The following is a 22,899-nucleotide window of genomic DNA, read 5'->3' on the forward strand; positions in this document are numbered from 1 at the left end:
CAAAAAAATCAGATTTCTTTATCAATTTAGGCCAATATGTATTCTGCTACATGTTTTTGGTAAGGAAATGTTAAAAAGCGTATATTGATTGGTATGTGTCTACAAACTATGGTACAGATTTATAGACTTTCTTTTTTTTTTACTAGTAATGGCAGTGATCGATTTTTAGCGGGACTGCGACATTGCGGCGGACAAATTGGACACCTGACACTTTTTGGGGACCAGTGACACCAAATACAGTGATCGACCACCGGCTGGAGGCATTCCAGACAGAACCAACGTCCGCATGCGGCATGGCTGTCGGCCCGGCACACTGTGACACAGCCATAGAGACCGGTCATATGTGCGCCCTGGAACATGTAGTTCACCGGCCACCCCTAGAGCATGTCGTGGACGGCCTACTAAAAGACCGGCACACGCTCGATGGCCGAACATGGGACGACTACAAGGATTCAAAATCCAGCCTGTCACCCAGTCGGCAGTTGATAGTAGATCCCAGGATCCAAAAAGCAGGAACAAAAAAAAAACAAACAAAAAAAAAAAAAAAAATCGCAAAAAGACTCCAGAAAAAGGCCAAGCTCTCCTGACACTAGGCAGATGAAAACTGAGGCTGGATGTTTCCAGAGAGTGGGATGCACCCGGGGGACACGCCCCCATGGGCGGTGCTGTACTGAAAAGTGTTTTTAACACTAAAAGTGATGTTTTTTTTCTGCCTAGTCTCTCCTAGAGTAAAATGTACATAACCCTAAGGTCAAAGCTGCTGTGTCCGTCCATGAACGAAAGAGAAAATAAAAAAACAAACGTACATACCATTTCGCTGACAGCTAGTAGATGTAGGAGCACCGTTCCCACCAGTAACTTCCTCGAGGAAAGATTTTCCTAAATAGGCATTCACCATCAAAAGACGTGGTGAACAATATGGCTGAGAGCATTGGCTGCAGTTGTCCCAAGAGAGCAAGGTCAAAGACAGCCCTAGACTGATTGAAAAGAAAAACAATGATAGCCCGAACTTATGCACCTTTACATTATAAGAACTCATTCGTGCACAAAGTGCTTTTATTTCAAAAAGTTGCTACATACAAAATATATATACATACACAAATACACAATAAAAAAAAAAAATATCAAACCACAGAAAATGGTGGAAACTCCTAAATAAGCCACACAGTAACAAAATACAAAACTGGACAACATGCTGGATGCAGAATCAAAACTGCTTAAAAAAAAATTATTGATGCAAAGAATGCACATTTTGCAAATGTCAAAAGTGGAGGCTGTTTTTGCAAAGGAGCTTTCATCAAAGGGGCAACAAATTATTCACCATTAAAATATCCTGGTGCTGGTTAAGTGCTTATTTTTTCTCTCTGATGCAACATTGACACCAATACCGCCCTTTGATGTCTTCAACCCTTTGTAGTGGGGCTGACCTGCGTGCATCTCTGACGTAGAGGTAGGAAAAGTCCACGATAAGCAGGATGTATTTGGGATCCAAATATTATAGAAACAATGCTGCCTTCATTGGGCGTATCAAACATGTCATTAAACCTTGACATAAAAGACAAAAGTCTGCTAGTGTAACTGGATAAAGGGTGAAATTATAAAAAGGAGGAAGGACTGAAACTATCAGATCAAGAGCAATGATTCACATACGGTAAGGACGTTAAGTGGATACTACAGAACTGCTGTAACACGACAGAAGAGTTTTTTTTTTCCTTTCGTTGGATCTCCTTTGGCAGTTTAAGATAGAGATGAAATTCATAAGAAAAAATTGTGGATATCAGTGAAAACCTGTATTTACAACACCTAGATGGCACTGCCAAATAATGATCATATAACCAAAAAAAAAACAAAACAAAAAAAACACACAGGACAAGTATGAGGCAGCGCCTCTTCAATCTGCATTTTGTTGCTCGATTGGAGGGTCTTATTACTTCAAGTTACAGCTCACGCATACAGGTAGCTAGGCTCATCACAGCTAAACACCGACTAGCTTTTGCTCATACAAGGCAACTACTGTTCAACAACGCCTGTTAAGCGCAGGCTAGTGACGCAACACTTTAGTAGCCTAAAGCTGCTCACAGGCCAAACAGCATTACATTGCCAAACTGCAGTGTGTGCTTCACAACCTCTGTTCTCTGGTGATGAACACAAGCCATGAGCATACAAACACTGCATGATGTTGCATAGCTGTGATGTGCCTAGCTACCCACATGCATGAGACATTACAGCAGTGTGTTCGGAGGGTCTCAGGCACCATTGGAAGATTGGCAGTGACCACAAGCACCACTTGATGAGATTAGAAGCTGGTGCTGACCGGCTTGATCTTTAATATGTCTTTCCGGCACAGTGAGTAGAGGTTTATAAACTGATCCCCAAGCTGGAGTGCTCCGGCACTCACATACAGTCCATTGAGTTCTCTGGAATTGGGTTAAGTGCACCAGAAAGACCCTTCACAGGTGCGCAGGTTGGAGGAAGCATCGCATGAGCAGCAGGGTCCACATTCTCAATATCTTCCATCTTTGACTCGCCTGTACTCTCCCAATTGATGTGAAAGCGCGTAACACGTGGATTTGATGCCAAAATGTTCCTTTGAAGCTGTTGGAGAAAAATCAATTGTCAAGTAAGATGTCTTGCTAGGCAAACAGCAGATTAAATTATGCCATCCCCCAAAAAAGCAGCAACAAACCCTCCCATGTTACCAGTAACCAAATCAATGCTCTGATCTTAATGCCTTTAAGCAGAAGTATAGGCCAATACAAGTCTGCTTAACCACTTGGTGTTTGTTAAATCCCCCCCCGAAAAAAAAAAATGATCCTGGTCCTTTAAAATTTGATTAAACAGCACAGTGCTGTGTAATATGCCCCCCTCTAAACTGTATTTAAAAAAACAAAACAAACACACACACTCCCTGTATGCCGCATCTCTCTAAACTCACCACGATAACCAGGGCTCAGCCCTGATCACCATGGTCAAAGTGCGTCCCTCCGTCATACGCTGCCCTCCTCTCTGCCTGTCAGCCCCCTCTCACCACCTACTACTGTCACAAGGGAAATTTACATGCCTTGTGACAGCAGAGAGAAAGTGCACTGCGAATGTACATAAGTTTAAATAAGCTGCAGTGGCGGGGGGGGGGGGGTACTTCTTACACAGTCGGAGCACAGAAGTGTTTGAACGAATAAGATGAGCGAAAGTTCCACTTTTGTGTAGAACTCCGCTTTAAAGCCTTTTTTGTAAGAACCAAGGAAATGTCTGAATAAGAGGAAAAAAATAAAAAAAATAAAACCACCCTCAATGGTTAACCACTTGCCGACCAGCGGCCGTTAAATAGCGTGCCAAATATTAAATAGTAAAAAGGGGGTACCTTTCGTCCTATATCAATACAGAAGCAAATGGTTATGAGGCTGAAGTGGACCGACGTTATACGGCAGCAGGTGGGCTTGTTTTCCACAAATAGCCGTAGGTGTACGTTGGCTCCCATAAAAGAGCCGTAGCAGGTAAACGCCCCCCGTATGGCGGTGGACCGAATGCACGTGGCCACCAGTCACCCGTGATTGCGGGAACGAGAGCCAGAACAGGGATTTGTCAATGTAAACCAGTCAAATCCTGTTCTGACAGGGGAGTTTGAGAGATCTAATGTTCCTAGTATTAGAAACAGCGCTCTCTCCTCCTCCAGTCTGCCCAGCCCCCATACAGTTAGAACACACAATGAGGGAACACTTAACCCCTACCCTGCCAGTGCCATTTATACAGTAATCAGTGGCTATTTTTAGCTCTGATCGCTGTATTAAAGGTCACTGGTCCCAAAAAAAGTGTCAGTGTCTGATCTGTCCACCGCAATGTTGTAGTCCAAAAAAAAAAAAAGCCATAAATATACCCGCTATTTTGCAGATGCGATAACTTTTGCACAAACCAATCAATATACGCTTATTGCAATTTTTAACTAAAATACGTAGAATACATACATATGGTCTTAAACTGAAGATTTTTTTGGGGAGAAATTTTAGCTCTTTTTTGTTTATAGCGCAAAAAATAAAAACGCAGAGGCGATCAAACGCCAAAAGAAAGCTGTATTTGTGTGAAAAAAAAAAGGTAAATTTTGTTTGGGTACAGTGTCACATGACCGTGCAATTGTCAGTTAAAGCGATGATGTGCCGTATTGCAAAAAATGTCCCGGTCATTAGATAGAAAATCTTCTGCTCCGAGTGGTTAAGCTTTTAATATTCAGTGCAGTTTCTCTTAAAAATGACAGATTCACAAGCAGCTATGGGATAGAAGCGTGTCCAATGTGTATTGAGCTTTTATGAAAAATGTTGTGTGACCTCTTTCAGGCCGACACACCCAAGTTGACAATCTAGGTTAATTATTACACATTTTAGGTGCATAAACACAGTTTGAAAAAAGGAATACATGAAGAACCCGTACCTGACAGAAATCTGGTTTCAGTGGTGGATTCTCTCGAAGCTCAGGGTCAGAGTATTCATTATTTACATAGTAGCCAACACGGATAAATTCTTGACCCCTATAAGTGCAAGTGATCAAGACGACTGTAACCCCCACCGCATCCGACTCTGGGATAAGGCTGGAATTCGGAGCATCTGCCTACAAGGGAGAGAGAGTGTAAAGTTATAGTTATCCAAGTATTACTAGACCAACTAGTATATGGGGTGTATGCCCCTCGACAGGTACAGCAAACTTCTCTTAGCTGTGCATTTAATAAACCCGACATGCATAATTCTCAATATAGAATTTGGAGGAATGTTTTTACAAGCCAGGTCTGCCCCCGATTCACACCCCCAGAACAAGCACAGAGTAAACATAAGTGTGGGAAGAACACCGTTCCTCATCTCCTGGCGTTTTCAGTAAGGCTGTATTCACACCTATGCAGTTTTGTTTTTTAATGTTTTGCAGATCTGCACTACAGTCCATTTAATATACAGGTGTGAATCCAGCCTAACTGTGTATTTAAGCCAAATCCTCAGCAAGGTAGGCAATTGGCCTTCTCAGTTGGAGGGACAGCAGTGCCACATTCTAACCAGTTAATATTGTGCACAGATATCCTAAGTACATGTTGTGTAAATACAAGACATGCGTTCCAACTTGAATCTTTGTGCGCTTAGTATATTTGTTCCAGATCTGTGTAGTAATCCAGTGTGGAACTGCCTCTGCGTAGAAGGTCCCTGAAACAAAGACCGGTCACTGCTGCTGTCACTTCTTGTGCAGTGACTTGTCTCCGCCCCCCTCCTGTAGCTTTCTGCAGGCAGCTTTAGTGGGTGGAGCCTACTGGGCACCTCCACACATCTACTCCCTGCACAGCAGTCATGACACTGCTACTTTTACAAGGTAACACCTGAGTTTGTAAAGGAATTTTATATACATCTCTTTTGCACCTATTAGGGGAATGTCTTAAATGTCATTTTTTGTGTGCAGATTTAACCGCTTATGAACCAGCCGCCAGTTATACTGCAGCAGGTTGGCTCCGCGAACCGTCATAGCTGTACGTCTTACGCTTTAAGCCGGCTAGCAGGCGCACGCTGCATCGCGGGGGTGCCAATGCACGTGACCGGCGGTCGCGAAGACCGCGGGCACAAGAGGCAGAACAGGGACGTGTGTGCGTGTGTAAATACACACATCCCCGTTCTGTGAGGAAAGGCAGATCACAAGTTTTTAATAGCTAGAAACCACGATCTGTCATTTCCTCCCCCTAGAGTAAGAACACATTAGGGAACACAATTAACCCCTTGATTGCCCCCTAGTGTTAACCCCTTCCCTGACATTTACATAGTAATCAGTGCATTTTTATATCGACAATGGTCCCAAAAATGTGTCAAAAGTGTCTGCCATAATGTTGCAATCTTAACCACTTCCATACCGTGCCTATTTTGGCACTTCTCTCCTACATGCATAAATCATAATTTTTTTGTTAGAAAATTACTCAGAACCCCCAAACACTATATATTTTTAGCAGACACCCTAGGGCATAAAATGCTGGCCATTGCAAAGCCTTTTTTTTTTTTTAGGAAAAAAAAATGTTTTGTGAATTAAAAACAAAACAGTAAAGTTAGCCCAATTGTTTTGTATAATGTGAAAGACGAAGTTACGCCGAGTAAATGGATACCCAACATGTCAAGCTTTAAAATTGCGCACACTCATGGAATGGCGCCAAACGTCAGTACTTAAAAATCTCCATAGGCAGCGCTTTTTTTTTTACAAGTTACAAATTTAGAGTTACAGTTTGATCACTTTTATTCCTATTATAAGTAATGTAAACATCAATGCAATAGGAATGGTTTGTAACAGGTACTCTTTATGGCGAGATGCAGGGTCAATAAGACCCCACATCTCTCCTCCAGGCTGGAAAGCATTAGATCGTGAAAAAAAAAATCAATCCTTTTATTACCAAATAAGGCTTCACAGACCACATCTGATTGGAGGAGATCACAGCATGTGACCATAGGAAGTGATGTCACAGCATGTGGTCTCAACACAGCAAATGCCCATATATGGATTTGGCAGCACAAGATAAACCCTTCCGACAGGGATTCAGTACAGAATAATTCAATAACAATACAGTAATATAACAACAATACAACAATAGGATACAGTTCCTGATGAGGGGAGCTTATCTGCAGGTGTATGCGCACATCAGGCACCACACACCAGCTAAACTGACAGTGCGCTTGCAGAGCGGACGCACCCAGAAGGCGAATATCTGTGCATCACACAGGGGCCTTTCGCCGGCCAACACCCCCACTCCACAAACACCCTTCTCCAAATCAGGAAGTGTAGCTCAAACCAGTCTGTCTGCCCCAGTCAGCGGGCTGAGGGAGAACCAACAATGGGTGACACTATGACAATACATATTAAATACATCTTTACATTTCCACAACACACTATAACTTTTGCGCAAACCAATCAATATGCTTATTGCGATTTGTATTACCAAATATATGTAGAATATATATTGGCCTAAACTGAGAAAAAATTAGCTTTAAAAAAAAAAAAAATTGGGGATATTTATAGCAAAAATATTGTGTTTTCTTCAAAATTGTTGTTCGTTTTTTTTTTTCGCTATAAGCAAAACACCAAAAGAAAGCTCCATTTGTGTTTGGGCACGACCTCGCAATTGTCAGATCGCAAAAAAAAAATGGTCTGGTCATTGGGCACCAAATTCTTCCGGGGCTGAAGCATAACTCCAGTAAAATATGATAATGCAAATCCTGCACCAACTATGTAGAGAAAATGTAATGCTTTTCCTGTATGCCGTGTGTACGCTGCTGCTGTAGTAGTAGTAGAATCATACCCAGTAAGGTCCATGCTTGAGTGGATTAACACACTTCCCGATGCCTGCAGCCACTGGAATGTGTGAAAATCTGACAAGCTGACTGCCTACTACGCAACGGATCGTGACCGATCCATGATCCGAACGGGTCGACCTGTTCGGATCGGCACAGAACGCGATCCGCGGAGGGCACCGCTGCCTCGGCCATCTTGGTAGACCCCGCGGCGGCTGCCTAGGTGCGCGCTGACATCACCCCTCCCTCATCTGCTTGTGGATCTTCTAGCCGGCTATTCTGCAAGTACAGTGTTGAGTAGGGGAGAGGTCTGTGGATATTATTACAGTGGGGGAGAGGTCTGTGGATATTATTACAGTGGGAGGGAGATGTCCGTGGATATTACCGTGGGGGGGATGTCCGTGGATATTACCGTGTGGGGGATGTCGGTGGATATTACCGTGTGGGGGATGTCGGTGGATATTACCGTGGGGGGGGGGGGGATGTCCGTGGATATTACCGTGGGGGGGGGGGGGGATGTCCGTGGATATTACCGTGTGGGGGATGTCCGTGGATATTACCGTGTGTGGGGGGGGATGTCCGTGGATATTACTGTGGGGGGGGGGGGGGGAGATGTCTGGATATTACAGTGGGGGGGTTGTCTGGATATTACAGTGGGGGAGATTTTTTTTGCCGATCCAAAAAAATGATCCGATCCGTGACTCCTGATCCGAGGAACGATCCGAACCGTGAGTTTTTTGATCCGTTGCACCCCTATTGCCGACTGACAAATTAAAGATGGGAAGCTGCCAGATTGCTTCCAAACACCCCCAGTAAAAGCTGTGCCTCCGTCACACATCGCGGGCTCTGCGATGTCTGTCCCAGGCATCGGTGACTTTGTTTCTTGCTGACCAGGAAGCCAAGCGTAAAGCGCCACTCCCAGGTCTGTGTCAGTTTCCCTAGTCTGTACGGCTGGGGTAGAATCAAATGTAGTGTAATCTGCCTGCATTAGTTTCATTGGACGACAGGTGAGATATCAGGAGGCTTTCGGACCCTTCACAAAATAAACAAAAATTAAAATCACTTAAAATCCCCCCCCACGCAAATGTTAACGCATGCGTCGGGGGACTTGCGCACAAAAACATTGAATGTAATACATTTTACATATTGCTGCACATGCTGAAGAGGGAGCAATATCTACAGCACCAGAGCTCCTGTGTAACTCTGAATCGATTACCTGTAGTGTTTTTAAAGCTTCGCCCAAGTAAAATAGAGTACCAACGTCTGTTGCCATTTCACAGGCGCATGCAATTTTAAAGTTGGGTATCTAGTTCGTGCAACCCCATCTTTTATACCAAAATGTATTTATGGCATTTGTGTGCCCTAAAATTAACTTGTGCATTTTTTTTTTTACTGAAATTTTTTATGTACGCAAAACCAGCTCTGGCAGCGAAAGGGTTACAATTTGATCGCAAAGGCTTGTTTGAAAAAAAAATAAAAATCATGTTATACTCGCCTCCTTTGTGCAGTTGGTTTTGCACGAGCAGTCTTGATCCTCCTCGCCCCTCCCTTCTTTGAGTACCCCTCAGCCAGCAGCTTGCTACAGGGGGCACCTAAGCAGTCAGAGCTCTGTGTATCCATTCAAACACTGAGCCCCAACCTAGCCCCACTCCCTCCTCTCCCCTGATTGGCCGAATGACTGAGCCACGGGAGCCAATGCTCCGTCTCAGCCAATCAGGAGAGTCCTGGACGGCTGAGGGGATCGTGGACTTTGCTGGAGAGAGAGAAGGGGCTCAGCTAGGCAATTAAGGGGGCTGCTACACAGTTTTTTTTTATCTTAATGCATCAAGATAAAAAAAAATTCTGTCTTTACAACTCCTTTAAGGTTCACGTTAAGTGCTTTGCATAATTTATAAATTCCCATTATGCAGCAAGGTGTGCCTGCAACACAGCTTGATGTGACATTCTTACCTGAAATACAAACATATGACGGCCAGCAGGGACTGGTCCTACTAGCACTGAATCCAGGACTTGATCATATTCTTCACTTTCTGCTGAACCCACATATATTATTTTCCACTCCAAATCTGTGAACAGAAACATTTATTGTCAGAAACCACCAGAGCAGAAGGAGAGTCTCCCCAATAAGGTGAGAGATCGCAATAAAAGCCAGAGATGCACTTGGACTCATTCAACAACTAGATGTCAGAATGGCAAAAGGGTATCCTCAGGGACCCATACGTTTGCAATAAGTGAAGTCAGGCAGGTAATGGGTCACAGACCATCAGACTTCGATGACAATCTGATTTCCTCAGCAACAGATGCTACTATATTTTAAGCTGTCAGATGATTATCAGCTAAAATAGGGAAAGCAAATCTTTAATTTTTTACTTTGCAACACCAACTCGTCTTTCCCAGATTTCATGGCCAAACTACAAGTGTCATAACAATGCCAATGTCTTGGCAGACTGTAAAAGCAATCTCAGGTGAGGGCATAGCACAGGGTGGTGCTTAGCCATGAAATGAGGGAACGTCAGTCCCCGATAAAATAGGATCAAAGATAGGTAGTGCAGAGGAATTTCCAGGCAATAGCAAGCATGTGTAGCAAAACTCCTATACAACTAACCACTTCAGCCCCGGAAAGTTTTACCCCCTTAATGACCAGGCCATTTTTTGCGATATGGCACTGCAGTGCTTTCACTGACAATTGCGCGGTAGTGTGATGCTGTACCCAAACAAAATAGCCACTGATAACTTCACTGCCAGTATCCTTTATACAATAAACACTAGGGGGTGGTCACGGGGTTAAGTCCTCCCTAAGGCCCCTTTCACACCGGGGTGTCCGTGGTAAAGCGCTGCTATTTTCAGGGCGCTTTGCAGGCGCTATTTTTAGCGTTATAGCACCCCAGTGTGAGGTCTTCGTGTAGTGACGAGCGAGAGCTGTTCCTGATTGCTAGAAACAGACGATCTCTCTACTCCCCTGACAGAAAGGGGATCTGCTTTGTTTACACTGACAGATCCCAGTTCCGGCTCTGTGGAGTCATTGTGGGTGGCTGGCGGACATCGTGGCCGCCAGCCACATGCATCAGCGGCCGCAGGCCTGCTATTGCACAGAGCGCCGTACCGGTATGGCAATTCACGCAATACAGCCGCCATGTCGCAGTATATTTGTGGCGGCTGGTCGCCATGTGGTTAAAGCATACCTATACTCCCAACCTAAACTAAACATTTCAATAATTTTATCAGATTGACAACTTCTGATCCAGCCTCAAAAGATAGTCAGGCCCCATAAAACCACATCAAAAGGCGTTATGTCTTTTTAAAAGGAGATTGTTTGCACATACATGTACTTACCACAAATAGGGTTTGCCCTTCTAAAAATTTCAATACAATGTGCTTCCTTTTGTTTTTATCAACATTAATTGCAGATATCATGCAATCAAAAAACATGTATAGCAGCTTAATAATCAAGTAGTTGCATTAGTTGTATTTTTTTCCCTGTGTATATCCCTTTTCCATCATCTGATGACCAGCCCAGAATTCAGCTTTAAAATAAGGAGTACAGGATCACTGTAGGAACTCAAGAGTCACTTGCAGCATGCTGAAATCTTAATACTATGCAAGGGATTTTTTTCATTCATACTTGCCTAGGTAGATGCAGCACCGGTCCAATGCTGAATCTGCACCTCTAACGCTGAGAACCGAATGATCAAACACTGCCAATACCTAGGTTCTCACAGCTTCCCAGAGGAAAGAGCTGCAGATCAGGGTGGATAAAACTTGATTTAAAAAAAATCAAATTTTTAATAAAATGCTTATGGAGTAAAAGAAGAAAATCTAAAGATAATTTTTCTATTTCTATTTAAAGCAGAGTTCCACCCAAAAATGGAGCTTCTGCTTTTCGGTACCCCATATCAGCAACCCCCCCCCCCAAATGTCACATTTGGCACCTTTCAGGGGGGAGGGGGTGCAGATACCCATCTAATCCAGGCATTAGCTTCCGTAGATACCCAAGCCACCCATGGACATTTACGGCACTTCCCTCGCCCCCCTTGCTGTCTTCTGGGAGATACGCATGTCCCAGAAGACAGCAGGGACCAGTGGGGTCGCGCATGCGCAGTGGGGAACCAGAAAGTGAAGCCGCAAGGCTACACTTCCCATGGATGGCTGCGGCAGCACGCGAGAGCCGAGCGATAGATCAGCTTTGGGTGCCGACATTGGGGGCACCCTGGACAGGCAAGTATCCTTATTTTAAAAAAGTCAGCAGTCAAAAAAAAAAAAAAAAGACCTCCGCTTTAAGATACATTAATAATTTAGTTTATTTATCATTAAAAATGGAGCTTAGTTATGTAGCACGAGTCTGTATTTTATGCACTATTTAAATTTTTTGTAAACTCATTTAATGAATCCAAGCTCTGCAAGAGGAAATAACATGCACCGGCAATGTTATTGTTTTAATTACATAAAAGAATTTGAGTAGTTCTCCAACCATGTGTGATTAACCTAAAATCAGTTGATATCGCCGTTTTACAAACCTGATAGCTTATTATTCTAAAATAGGAAACCTTTTTGTTTGCAAATGTTAAACTACCAGCAAGAATAAGTCCTTACATTTAAAAAGCACCTATCATTTCAACGAGGCATTGTCTGTTAGTGGGCATTCACTCACCTGCTGCCGCCACGTCCCTCACCTTGTTGCATCACCAGCCATCCCATAAAAGTGAATGAGACTGTCGGTGAGTCAGAGATGACTGTCACTCTTTAAAAATTATGATTTAAATCAAATCCACCCTTCTGGTGACTGTCAGTCACAGCTCTCTGCTTTGCCCCCTACCCGCTCACTGGAGAGCTGGACTGTGGAGGGGGTGGTAACGGCCAGCTCAGGCTCTGAGGCTCACTGACCGGCTCAGCTGGATGCTAGTCCAGGCATGTGGGCGGATCCAGACTCTGTGGTCGCGCCGACGCAGAGCCTGGACCAACTTTGTGACGTCAGCAGAGAGCTTCAGCCCGCTCTTTGCTGAAATCAGGTCACAGGAGTGCAAAACTTACTGTACTGCTTTGATCCATAGAAGTATAGCCAAGATAACTTTGGCTGTAATTCTCCTTTAAATAAAATAACAGCCTTTACATTCATTTACCTTTATTACACATTTGAATAATAAAATGAGGCACAAAGGATAACTCACCATCAGGAAGATCTTCTATACATTCAAAAGTAACCTCAAACTGAAAAGGGTTACGGAAAGGACAAGGGTTATCCAGCACCACCATGTTGAGTATCTGCACCTTTGCCATGATGCTGAAGAGATTGCTGTAAGCACTGCAAAAAAATCTGCAACAAAACATTTATATTAATAACCAAAAACAGATCCACCAATTTATCAAAGTTTCTTAAACAAGCCTTTGCACCCCCCAGTAACCAGATTATCCCCAGATACCAAACTACTCTCTGCCTTTCTCAGCTACACACCCTTATGCCTTTCTCCACCACCACTTTAGCTGCAAGGACCACAGAAAAGAAGCCTGGAGTATGTGCAAGTACCAAGTCACTCTAGTTGGAGCCAACTCTGTTATAGATAAATGGGCAAACAGAAACCGATGCCAAGAACAAAATATAAAGAGTCCATCATGCTTTTTATTCTTCGTAAATACAAACGTTCAATGTGTTTCAGTGGCGAACAGCCAATCAGAGGAAGCTTTGGATTCATCGATAGAATAGAAAGCTGCCTATGAATGGCCGATCGCTGCTCAGCGCAATGCCATTTTGTTCGGGGTGTAACACAGGAAGGTCTCGCGTCTCACCCGGAACGCACTGCTGTATACAGCTGAAGCTACAATATATACAGCGTGCCCACATGTTAGTGTAGGAAATAGTATGTTTGGGTCACTGTTTGGACTGACAGTCAAGGCACTCTGCATAGGTTGGAGGGGAGAACCGAGTGATCAATTGCTCAATTAACCGAGTAGATGCGGCGGGGGACAGATGCAGATTGAATCCCTGCTGCAGCCTTTTTTGTTAATCCACATGATGCATGTTAGCCGCACTTTATTTGCCAGTCCCCAGGACACGCAGGTGTGAGTGGGGCCTTACGCTACGTTTACAGCCCTGAATTTTGCAACAGTCCATTTAACATAAGTTCCTACATGTCTCGTTCACATCTATGCAGTTTCCACAGGGCTTTTTTTTTTGAAAGGTGCAGGACTTTTTTTTTACATGCAACAACTTTTCTGAATCTGGAGATAGGCTTTAACAATTTAGCATCTGGAAGACAGAGTGCATGAGCAAGAAAAGTGAATGTACATGCGTTATTGATGTGTTTTCCTGTATGACAGCAGACACCAGCAACAAAGTAGAACTACAGGAAAAACTTGTTTTCACTTTGGATATAGTAAGGGAGGGTTATTACCGCCATTGGGGAGTTTTCTCTTCACTTCCCGTCGACAAATAGGAAATGAGAGGAAACGCCTGCAAATTAAGAGATTCTCTTGGGGACCCCCAGAACTAGTGTCATAATTGGAAGATTTCCCCTCTATTACTTTGAATGATATAAATAGAACAGGACAAATAAATATGCCTTTAGTTGTACTTTAATGCTGGGACTTTCAAACCGATGCCCTTGGGGCAGTGTTCCTCTCACTGATATAAGACACCATTCCAACCACTGACACCAATCATGGTGCAGAATTCCTCCCACCAATGACGGGGCATTATTCTTCCTACTGACACCAATGATGAGACACTATTCCTCCCACAAACACCAACAATGGGCTACTATTGCTTCCAATGACAGCGATTGGGGATAATTCCACCAACGTCCGCCGCCCCCCCCTAAAGTCTGAATGACAGTAAACTGGCCCTTTGTTTAGAAAGTTTGGAGACCCCTGCTTTATGGAAAGTTCACTTTATAAACATGCTACATGTTCCAGGGGCAAGAAGTAGGGGGCCGACCGATAGTCACCTTTTTCTGAAGCATCGGTCAGAAACGTACTGAAGTTACCCACATTGCTATAAGGGGTTTTGTCGCGGTGACGCATGCAGCTGCACTCATCACCCTGGTACCGTTCTTTAGACCCCTTTCACACTGAGGGCGGATTGCAGGCGCTGTAGCGTTAAAAATAGCGCCTGCAATCCACCCTAAAAGTGCTTTCACACTGGAGCGTTGCGCTAGGACGGTAAAAAAAGTCCTGCTAGCCGCATCTTTGGAGCAGTGTGTTTAACTGCTGCCCATTGAAATCAATGGGACAGCGCGGCTATACCGCCCGCAATGCGCTGTTTCAGCAGTGCATTGCGGGCGGTTTTAACCCTTTCTCGGCTGCTAGCGGGGGTTAAATGCACCCCGCTAGTGGCCGAAATGTAGCGCAAATGTGGTGGTAAAAATGGCGGTGTTCCGCCGCTATGGGCGGCTCAGTGTGAAAGGAGTTAAAGAGCGGACGGTCAGCTTTCTGGCAACAACCACCCATGCGTTACAGCAGCTGCTCAAATTATTTCATTGTCCTCCCCCCCCCCCCCACCGGGAGGCCTGGGCGACTAGCTGGCATGTCCGCGGCTGGACAAAAGGACCAAACAAAGCAATCGGCTTTGTTAGTCTCGGATCTAGTAACCCGGAAGCGACGTCATGACATCACTTCCAAATTACTGGCATCCTAAAGGTGCCAGTTTTAACTGCTTGCCGACCGCCTCCTGTAGATATACGTTGGCAGAATGGCACGGCTGCGCAAAGCAACGTACCTGTACGTTGCTTTGAATTTTTCCGCGTGCTCCATGACCATGCCCCTGGGACCCGCAGACTCAATATCCACCAGTGTCCCGTGATCGTGTCACGGAGAGGCAGAGCGGGGAGATGCCTATATAAACAAGGCATTTTCCTGTTCTGCCTAGTGACATAACAGGGATCTACTGCTCCCCGTCACCGGTAGCCCATCCCTCCCCCCCCCCCACAGTTCGAATCACTCCCTAGGACACACTTAACTCCTTCCTTGCCTCCTAGTGGTTAACCCCTCCACTGCCAGTGTTATAGCACTGATCTCTGTATACACAACAATGGTCCCAAAATAGTGTCAAAAGTGTCTGCCATGTCGCAGTCATGATAAAAGTCGCAGATCGCCGCCATTACGAATTAAAAAAAAAAAAATTATAATGAAAAGGCCATAAAATTATCCAGAAGTCTGCGTTTGGGGCTACTCTGTGCAAAACGAGCTGTACAGTGGAGGCAAGTATGACTTTTTTTATATTGTAAAACGATCGAAGGTTTAATAACACATCCTAAAAACCAGCATTAAAAAAAAACAAAAAACAAAACGCAGAGCATGTAAAAAAAAAAAAAAAAAAAAAAATCATCAACTGCCCATACATAGATCTGAAGCTAGCCTTATGCCCGGTACACACAATGGGATTATCAGACGAATGATCGGCCTTTTTTTGGCATACTAATCTCAGATCGAATCTGGCGAGTTTACTAAAGTCACGTAAATTCGACATGAAACTTCGTGAACTAGGTCATGTGTTGTATTGAATTTTCGGACAGCTGTACTGAATAACCACTTCAATACAAGGAATTTTTACCCCCTTCCCGCCCAGGCCAATTTTCAGCACTGTAACGCTTTGAATGACAATTGCGCGGTCGTGCGTGTTGGCTCCCGAACAAAACCGACGTCCTTTTTTTCCCCCCACAAATAGAAATTTCTTTTGGCGGTATTTGATCATCTGAGTTTATTTTTTGCGCTATTAACCACTAGCCGACGCAGTTATACGGCAGCAGGTCGGCTCGGCTGCGCGAGATCACGTAGCTCTACGTCATCTCACATTTCAGCCAAGAGGGGCCCCTGGTGCCGACGCACGTGCCCGGCAGGCGCGATCACCGCCGGGCACCCGCGATCACTTGTTACAGAGCGAGAACCGGGAGCTGTGTGGGTAAACACACAGCTCCCGGTCCTGTCAGGCGGAGAAATGACAGATCGTCTGTTCATACAATTTATGAACAGCGATCTGTCATCTCCCCTAGTCAGTCCACCCCCCCCTTCATTTAGAACACACCTAGAGAACATAACCCCTTCCTTGCCCCCTAGTTCTAACCCCTTTCCTGCCAGTGACATTTTTACAGTATTCAATGCATTTTTATAGCACGGATCGCTATAAAAATGCCAAAGGTCCCAAAAATTTGTCAAAAGTGTCCGCCATAAGGTCGCAGCACCAATAAAAAAAGTGCTATATGATTTTTGCTAGGACTGCGATATTGCGGTGGATAGATCGGACACTTGACACCATTCACATTTATACAGCGATCAGTGCTATAAAGATGCACTGATTACTGTATAAATATGACTGGCAGAGAAGAGGTTAACACTAGGGGGCGTTCAAGGGGTTAAACGCGTTCCCTAGGGAGCGATTCTAAGGGGGGGGGGGACTGACTGGGGCAGGTGACCGATCTGTCTCCCTTTGGGTCACACCATCAGTCTCCTCTCCCTGACAGGACGTGGATCTGTGTTTACACACAGAGATCCACGTAACTGCCGATCGCGGGTACGTGGCGGACATCGTGGCCGCCAGACATGAGCATCGGCAACGAGTGACGTCCCCTAGCGCCCAGGAGGCCCAAGGACGTCATATGACATCCACCCAGGATGTCAGAGCCATCTTGTGGACGTCATATGATAATTAGGCAGGGTGGGAAGTGGTTAAACGTAAAAAATAGGATTTTTGTACTCACCGTAAAATCCATTTCTCTGAGTTCATGGACGGACACAGCATCCTTTGACAGTAGGGTTATATCCTAAAGGAAGCGGATATAACCCTACTGTCAAAGGATGCTGTGTCCGTCCATGAACAGAAGAGAAATACATTTGGTGCATGTCCCATTAAATAATAATCGGATGTACTATCCTGATCGGCTCTCGAAAGCTCCGTACTAACAATCAGATCATCGTACGATCGCTCCAATTGCTCGTGTGTACGGGGTCATCCGGGATTGCTCACTCCGGTGTGCGAGAATACATGTGAAGATGTGCGTCTTCCCACACCACATGGAAACGCATCGCCTTCTACGGACACGAGCGCCTGCCATTGACTCAAAATTGCGGGCAATCAAGTTGCGCCACCCCCGCATGTTGCATGCGCAGACACATCCAGAGCTGCCAAATCGCACGGCGGTGAGGTACCACATGGTGTGGATTGGTGGTGCAATTTTAAACACTGTCCCTGCGCTACTTTTTTTTTGCAAGTTTCTGAAATGAATGTTTTTTCCACAACGCTCAGATGCACGCTACAGCATGAACGAGCGCTTAAAGCGATACGCAATTCCACACGCTCCTAAGCGCAACCGATTGCTTTGCGTCAACAAGCGCCGCGCTTAGCCCAGCGCTTGCGACATTATCCTATGATGAGAAAAAGCGAGTGGCGGTCAGATCTGTGCTCACAATAAAAATAAATCCCCTCCTGACCCCCAAATCCTCCTCACAATTCCTGGAAGACCCCAGGAAAATTAGGGAGATGGGGGAGGGGGTCAGTCCTGAAAGCAGGGGATAGGTAACCACAGCCCCAGGACTGTCCCTGCCATGACTGTAGGAGGGGGGAGGGGAAGGTGTAGCGGACATTACCGGCTCCCGGTGTTTTCTCTCCTCGGCTCCTCTCAGCAAATCTTCCAGCCGCGCGCAATCTTTCCCGCTCTGCCGTTTGTCTCCCGCGCGAACTCCTCACAACCCCGGCTCGCGCCAAGCGGCCCCGCCTCCTCTCCCCTCAGCCGCGTCACGTGCCTCGCGCCGCCGACCAATCCGCAGGAGCGAAGCGTCACATTACTGGGGCGTGGTTACGGCCAGGAACGCTGGGATACAAACTTCTCGAAGGGAATTGAGGCGCTTCAGCTAGTTTCTATCGCGATATCAGGATAGCCCGGGTGTAAGGGTGTCACAGGACGTTTACTTTATAGACTGACTTGCCCATGGCAAAGATGGCCGTCCAGTTACCTGTAGTAGGGGATGACGCAATGAAGCGTTTTGAGTGGGCGGAGCAATGCAGCCGCGGCTGACGTTCCTTCCCGCGCTCAGGCACGGACTGTCGAAGGGGTGGAGTCATTGTGAAATAGCACGTCATTTACGTGTCGCTAGAGGCCCGACTTCCGGTTGACCTCGTTATGGAAGTTGTCACTGTCCTCGTCAGATTAGGCGACCCGGTGTTTCGTCAAGTTCTCCAACCCCTCAGAAAATCCAACCGCTTAATTTCCGGTTTATTTTAAAGCGGCAGTAATTGGAGTTTTTCACGAATTGGTGGTTGGAAACAACACTGGTAACTGAATAGAGTCCGGTGAAGGATATTATGAGCGGAGATTCTTACTCCGCTCTGATACTAGCCAACAAAATGTCCGCCTCCAAGGCACCGACAACTTTGTCCTCGTTAGTCGCTGTGCTGTCACAGGTTCTGATGGGTTGGAGATATTGACAGAACACCAGTCAGAATTTGTAACAGAAGTGACATTTTGCCACCACCATCTTGCTACACCCCGCATTCCTCCACAGTAATGATACACTGAGAAGGGGGCAGTCGGACATCTTGTTACATACACCAGCGTTTTGCATTTCACTGTTATTTTTAACAGGAAACGGAGCTTATATGGTGATTTGGAAATCCATCAGACTGTTTACATGTTGGATTATAAAAGCAGCGGTGTTCTTTCACATTAGCAAACCTGTGAGATCAGCAGGTTTGCCGCTGCTTTTAAAATTAAACGTCTAAACCAGTGGTTCTCAACCTGGGGGTCAAATCAAGATTTGCCAGGGGTCACCAAATCCTGGGCTGTTTCTGAAACATGCGCTCCTAGCTTTTTTGTGGCCGCCCAGCTGGGCTGTTCCTGGAGCCCGCGGCTGCCCACTCAGCTTCTTTGCAGCCACCCATTCAGTTCACGGCATGAGTAGGGGGGGCAGAGACTAGAGGTCAGCTGACTGGTGAGGAATTTTAAGTGGGAGGGGCTGAAGGAGATCCTATCTCCTGATTTCAGCATAGGTGTCACTGTTGTGAAACACCACAGAGCTGGAGACACATTGAAGCCGGAGACACAGTGAGTAACACTACATCTGTGATTATAGTTGGCTGCCATTAAAAGTCCCCACTACAGTTCTCAGATCAGCAGATGACCTTAATCAAGAGCACCTAAGTTGGCTGATCAGAACTCCCCCCAGCATTGCCACTCATCCCACCCCACACCGGCACTGCCACTCACCCCAACTCCCCACCAAAGAGTAAGAGAAGGAATAAAAATAGAAAATACATGGAAGGGAGATGAAAAGAGGGGGAGGAACAAAGGAAAAGGAGAGAAAGAACAGGAAAGACAGCTAGAGAGAGGGATGGGAGAAAAAAAAAGGGACTCAGGGAGCACTAAACTTCCGTGGGTTAGGGGCACAAATTACTTGTCTTGCCTTGGGTGCTGACAACCCACTCTACGAAAATAATTTTACTCTTATGGGTCCCCACAACTTGGAAAATGTTATCAAGGGGTCACGGCACTAGAAAGGTTGAGAACCTCTGATCTAAACTGTCCGTCGTTGTTCTAAATACCTTTTTTTCACTTCATAAGCTCCGTTTACTGTTAAAAATAAGTGTGAAATGCAAAACTCTGGTGGGTGTAACAAGATGTCCGCTTGCTCCCTTCTCACTACCGCTTGCCCCCTTCTCTCCTTACTGGGGAGGAGTGCGGGTGTACCAAGATGGCGGTGACAGAACATCACTTCCGTTACAAATTCTGACAGGTCGCCTAATCTGATGGTGTTTCTTCAGATTAGATGACCTGTCAGATTTTGTAACGGAAGTGACATTTCGTCGCCACCATCTTGCTACACCCCACATTCCTCCACAGTAAAGGGGTTGTAAACCCTCATGGTTTTTCACTTCGATGCATTCTATGCATCGAGGTGATAAACCTCCTGTAATGCTGCAGCTTCGAGCCCCCGTTTTATTTACCTGTAACCCCTCTATTTTGCGCCAGGGACGAGTACACCAGCAAAAGCCGATTTCTTGGATCCTGATTGGATGGATTGATAGCAGCGCAGCTATTGGTTCCCGCTGCTGTCAATCAAATCCAATAATACAGGGGGCAAGGCCGAGTCCTGCTTTTTGTGTGAATAGATGCAAAAGCAGGGCACGGGAGCGCACCCGCACAGTTGTCCACGAAGGCGAACGCTTCTCCGACAGGGCACTTGAAAAGAGGAGGAGCCAGGAGCGCCGCGCAGGGACCCCAGAAGAGGAGGATTGGAGCCACTCTGTGCAAAACCAGCTGCACAGTGGAGGTAAGTATGACAGTTTTTTTAAAATCCTGAACCTTTTTAACCCCTTAAGTATATAGTGAGAAGGTGGCAAGCAGACATCTTGTTACACCCACAGGCGTCTGGCATTTCACACTTATTTTTACCTGTAAACTAACCTTATATAGTGAAATACAGTGTTTAGAAATACATATGTTGAATTTTAAAAGCAGCGAAGTTCTGTCAGATTAGCAAACCTGTGAGATCTGCAGGCTTTCCGCTGCTTTTAAAATTCAACATCAAAACAGTGTCACAGACTTCTAAATCCTGTATTTGACGATATAAGCTCAGTTTACTGTTAAAACTAAGTGTGAAATGCAAGACTTCAGTGGGTGTAAAAAGATGTCCGCTTGGCAACTTCAGACTGTAGGCTTACAGGTGTTTTGTCAGATTTGGTGACCCATCAGATTTTGTAACGGAAGTGACGTTCCGTCGCCGCCATCTTGCTTTACCCTGCATTCCTCCCCAGTAAGGATACAGTGAGATAGTGGCAAGCGCACATCTTGTTACCAGACATCTTAAGTCTCCCGCATTTGGTTGAGGGCTCCCGGATACCTGCAATCTCCCAGCTGCAGGGCTGATCCTGGGCGGCAGTGGTGTCATCCATGTGTCCCCCTCTATTCCCCTCCGGGCCTGCTGTCAATCTCCGCTCTCCCCTCCATTCTCCTGTTGCCTACTGCCCTTCTCCACTCCCCTCTCCATTCTCCTTCAGCCCGCTGTTCCTCTCTGCTCCCCCCTACTTTCTCCTCCAGCCCATTGTCCTTCTCTGCTCCCCCTCCCTTCTCTTTCGGCCTGCTGTCCTTTTCCGCTCCCCCCTCTGTTCTCCTCCGGCCTGATGTCCTCCGCTCCCCCCTAGTCCCCCACAGCCAGCTCTCTCTTCCAGAGGCTGCTGGGGGGGATCTGTCAGAATGGAGAGCGGAGGAAGGGGCCGGTAAATATGTAATTTACCATTGAATTGGTCACAGTGAGCTATCGCTCCTGTGCCCTTTAAAGCGGAGGTTCACCCGTGCAATATACTTTTTCCCCCTAGATGGATGCTCGTTTTGTCTAGGGGAATCGGCTAGTTGTTTTAAAATATGAACTGTACTTACGGTTTACGAGATGCATCTTCTCCGCCGCTTCCGGGTATGGGCTGCGGGACTGGGCGTTCCTATTTTGATTGACAGTCTTCCGAGAGGCTTCCGACGGTCGCATCCATCGCGTCACGATTTTCCGAAAGAAGCCGAACGTCGGTGCGCAGGCGCAGTATAGAGCCGCACCGACGTTCGGCTTCTTTCGGCTACTAGTGACGCGATGGATGCGACCGTCGGAAGCCTCTCGGAAGACTGTCAATCAAGAAGGAACACCCGTTCCCGAAGACCCATACCCGGAAGCGACGGAAGAAGATGCATCTCGAAAACGGGTAAGTACGGCTCATATTTTAAAACAAATAGCCAATTCCCCTAGACAAAACGAGCATGAATCTAAGGGGATAGTTTGAAAAAATAGATTAATGGGTGAACTCCCGCTTTAATAACTGAGTAAACTATGATTACTTTTTTGTGTCAAAAGGGAGATGTCATGGGTTTGTTTAGACCCCTAATACCTCACCAAAGCCCCCCAACAGGGCTGATAAGAATAATAAAATAAAAAAAATAATAATAACAAATGAAATTGTAAACACATTATTAAAAAAATTGAATTGTAAAAAAAATATATATATATAAAATGAAAAATTACTGACACCACTCCCCCCGGCCCTGTCAACACTGTCCACTGCCCCAACCCCCTCCCCCCAAAAAGCATTGTGAAGAAAATTAAAAACAAATTCAATTGTAAAAAAAAATCAATTTGTAAAAATATAAAACTACTGACATAATCCACTGCCTTATTGACACTGTCCACTGCCACATACTCTCCACCCCCTTCCCCAGAAGCACTGTGAAAAAAAATATAAAAAAAATTATATGATTTAAAAAAATAATAGATAAAATAATGTAGCACTACCCCCGAAGGAGCTGCTGGATATTTTCGGGGGGTATGTTACCTCTATTTCCTCGTTGTCCAGGGTACTAGATGAGAGCTGAAAAAGTTCACACTTTGCACTTCTTTTTCTAAGATTTATTTGCTGAACTTGATAAAAGAATAAAAGAAGTGAATGAAGAGGTGGAAGGGTAACAGGTAGATAGGTTCAGGTGCGTAGTTTCAATCCGGAAACACTCCTGCTTCCAGTGACACAGCTTTCGTCGCCACTCTAGCCAGAGTGGGTTTTGCGCACCCAGATAGGTTTCTCTCACTAGCCTAGCCGGAAATGACACACGGAAAATGGTACAGTCTCTGCCACAGACCTTCCCACAGATGG

At 45.6% G+C, this 22,899-nt stretch overlaps 1 protein-coding gene across 1 annotated transcript; it reads right to left on the reverse strand.

Moving 5' to 3' along the window:
- Nucleotides 1–1,015: 1,015 nt before the first annotated feature.
- Nucleotides 1,016–18,144, reverse strand: ASF1B (anti-silencing function 1B histone chaperone). The gene is made up of 5 exons (XM_040346321.1): nt 17,865–18,144; nt 12,458–12,603; nt 9,243–9,358; nt 4,423–4,599; nt 1,016–2,595 (listed from the first exon to the last, which is right to left on the reverse strand). The coding sequence occupies exons 2-5, from the start codon at nt 12,564–12,566 to the stop codon at nt 2,395–2,397; spliced, it is 603 nt and encodes a 200-aa protein (XP_040202255.1). The 5' UTR covers nt 12,567–12,603; nt 17,865–18,144; the 3' UTR covers nt 1,016–2,394.
- Between the last annotated feature and the right edge of the window lie 4,755 nt (nt 18,145–22,899).

The sequence above is a fragment of the Rana temporaria genome, chromosome 3 (genome assembly GCF_905171775.1).
Source record: "Rana temporaria chromosome 3, aRanTem1.1, whole genome shotgun sequence".
Lineage (NCBI taxonomy): Eukaryota > Metazoa > Chordata > Amphibia > Anura > Ranidae > Rana > Rana temporaria.